At 41.5% G+C, this 3,129-nt stretch overlaps 1 protein-coding gene across 1 annotated transcript; it reads right to left on the bottom strand.

Annotated features, from left to right (window-relative positions):
• Positions 1 to 630: 630 nt before the first annotated feature.
• Positions 631 to 1,572, bottom strand: LOC115081328 (olfactory receptor 1361-like). The gene has a single exon (XM_029585814.1). The coding sequence runs from the start codon at positions 1,570 to 1,572 to the stop codon at positions 631 to 633; it is 942 nt and encodes a 313-aa protein (XP_029441674.1).
• Positions 1,573 to 3,129: the final 1,557 nt, after the last annotated feature.

Raw genomic sequence — 3,129 nt, 5'->3', positions numbered from 1 at the left:
AGAAAAGACGGCTGAGGGCAGGTATGATGGATGTTTATAAAATAATGAGAGGACTATAATGGGTATATGTGACTCAATTATTTTTTACTCTTTCAGATAATGGAAAGACAAGGTGCACTCTATAAAGTTAACAAGGAGCAAATTTAAAACAAATGGGAGAAATTTTTTTTCACTCATCGCAATTCGTTGCCAGAGGATATGGAGAAGGAAGTTAGCTGGGTTTAAAAGATGTTTGGACAAGCAACTGGAGAAGTCCATAAACTACTATTAGGCAAGTTGACTTAGGGAATAGCCACTCCTTATTACCGGCTTTAGTATCATGGGGTCTACTTAATGTTTGGGTACTTGTCAGGTACTTGTATCCTGGATTGGCCACTGTTGGAAACAGGATGCTAGGCTTGATGGACCCTTGGTCTGACCCAGAATAGCAAATTCTTATGTTCTTATTTGCTTATGTACTGAAGACCCTTTGAGCTCAGCAAAAGAGAAAGGATGAAATGTAAGACATTTAGAAAGCTCTGTTCAAATAAGATGCAAATGAGAGTCAAGATGGAACTTCTTTAATCTATTTTTTTGGGGGTAGAAGACTGAATTTAAAAAAATGTCTTATTTTGTGAATCTCAGTTTATTTCATTTGGAACAAGACAATTTTGTCTTTAGGGCTTTCTTCAGTGCCATCTTTACATCCCTGTTCCTCAGGCTGTAAATGAATGGGTTAAGCATGGGAGACACCACGTTGTACACAACAGTAGTGGTCTTGTCCTTTTCCAATGAATAGCTGGAAGAAGGTCTAAAATACATGAAAGTAAGTGTCCCATAGAAAAGGAACACCACAGTGAGATGAGAGGAGCAGGTGGAGAAGGTCTTATATCTTCCACCAGCGGATGAGATCTTTAGGATAGAATTAATGATACGGATGTAAGAGATCAGGATGATCAGGAAGGGCAGTATTACTACCAGTGAGCCTTGTGTGAAAATCACCAGCTCATTGATAGATGTGTCTGTGCAGGAGAGCTGTAATAGTGATGTGATGTCACAGAAGAAGTGTTGAATCTTGTTGGAGCTGCAAAAGGAGAGCCGGTATACCAACAGTGTGTGTAGCAATGCATGCAGAAAGCAAATGATGAAAGAAGCAGACGACATGCTTGCCCATACTTTTTTGTTCATAATTGTGACATAATGCAATGGATTACAGATGGCAACATAACGGTCATATGCCATGATCGACAGAAGCACACATTCTGTTGTTGCAAAAGCAGTGAAGAAATAGAGTTGGGTGATACACTCAGAGAAAGAGATGGTGTTCTTGTCAGTAATGAGGTTGCTTAACATTTTGGGGACAGTGACGGAGGAGAAACACATGTCCACAAAGGACAAGTTACAGAGGAAGAAATACATGGGGGTATGGAGCTGGGAGCTCCCACTAATCACCAAGATCATGGTTCCATTCCCCAGCAGGTTCATCAAGTACATGGCCAGGAATATGACGAAGAGGGGACCTCTCAACTCTGCACGTTCCGTGAGGCCCAGGAGAAGAAATTCTGTCACTGCCGTCTGGTTCCTCTTTTCCATTTTTACCCCTTGCTACAAAAATCAAAGAAACATTAAACTAAGGAAAGTGCATCAGAAGGGAAGCAATATGAAGACTTCCGTTCTGAAATTTACAGGTGACACAATTTAATTTAACAAATTAACATCTGAGTTTCAGAGCAACACTTGAGAAAAACTTTATGGAAATAATATCAAAACGTCTGGAAAAAAAAAAAGAAAGAACCTGAAACTTTTACTCATTCTCCTCCATGTTAGGGGATAATTTTTAAAATTATCTACATTAGTGCAAAGCCAGTGTGTGTTTTTACCTTTAGATTTTTATATCACAGATGTGCACTTATTTTTAAACTAAATAAAAAATTGCATGAAACATTCACATTTTCTTTTTTTTTTTTAAATGAAACAATGTTTGTATGGTTTTTTTTTTCATTGACTCATTTTGGAAAGAATTGAAAAATTACCCCCACCCATAATTATCCCCACACACCCCGGGGGTCTGTTACCCTCTTCCTGGGATTTGTGAAGTAGAAAGGGGCAAGAATGATCCCCACTCACTCCTGCCTCGCTGGATCCGGCTTTGAAAATGCTACCAGGGAATGATGAGGCTGGCGCCATTTTTAAGTCCGGCTGTATGTTGTCTGGCCATACAATAAATTGGTGCCAGCTGGTGCCATTTTCAGAGCAGGACACAGCAGGGCCAGAAAGACCTGGGATTTCACCTGCCCATTTCTACTTTACAGGCCCAAGGTATGGAGTAAGAGACTTCTGAAGGGAGGGGAGTCGCTTATGAGGAAGGCCTTGTGGAGGGAGGGGATTCATTTAGCTGGTTTGGTGTTGGGGGGGGGGGGCAGTTGTTTTTCTGCTTTCAGGGTTTTTTATTTTGGTTCAATAAACAAACCAAAATATACATGAATCAAACCACAACTTAAAAAAAAAAAAATACAACACTCAAAATGAAAAAAGCAAAATGAAAAATGTTGAGATTACTTACCTGATAATCTCCTTTTCCTTAGTGTATGCAGATGGACTCAAAACAAATGGGTATTGTGTGCTCGTGTTAGCAGTTGGAGACGGATCTGACGTCAGCACGGGTACATATACCCCCACAGGAAGTGCCACAAATCAGTAATCTTCCTTGCAAAAGCTGTAGCTGACCGATCAATTAAATGAACAGGATTACCCTGACTGATTGATAGTAGCTGGAGACCGCCAGTGATCACAACCGGAAGGCGTCAACACCCGGCAGGGTGGATGGCCTATTATAAGAAAACATGGCTTATCGTGAGTTCGGTGAATTTCCATGTATGCCGGCAGCCGGGCGGGATGCTGAGTCCATCTGCATACACTAAGGAAAAGGAAATTATCAGGTAAGTAATCTCAACATTTCCTAGCGTGTAGCAGATGGACTCAAAACAAATGGGATGTACAAAAGCTACTCTCGGACTGGGCGGGAGGCTGCCCGAGGACCGCATAGGATTGCCCTCGCAAATGCTGTGTCCTCCCTGGCCTGGACGTCCAGACGGTAGAATCTGGAGAAGGTATGGAGGGAGGATCACGTCGCCGCTTTACATATCTCTG

This window comes from Rhinatrema bivittatum, chromosome 1 (assembly GCF_901001135.1).
Source record: "Rhinatrema bivittatum chromosome 1, aRhiBiv1.1, whole genome shotgun sequence".
NCBI classification, from domain to species: Eukaryota; Metazoa; Chordata; class Amphibia; order Gymnophiona; family Rhinatrematidae; genus Rhinatrema; species Rhinatrema bivittatum.
The sequence above is the reverse complement of the archived record's forward strand: the minus strand, read 5'-3'. Positions and strand labels throughout refer to the sequence as shown.

What these genes read in the sequence shown, in the direction of transcription:
- LOC115081328 (XM_029585814.1), bottom strand. Translation starts at nt 1,572, where the DNA reads ATGGAAAAGAGGAACCAGACGGCAGTGACAGAATTTCTTCTCCTGGGC.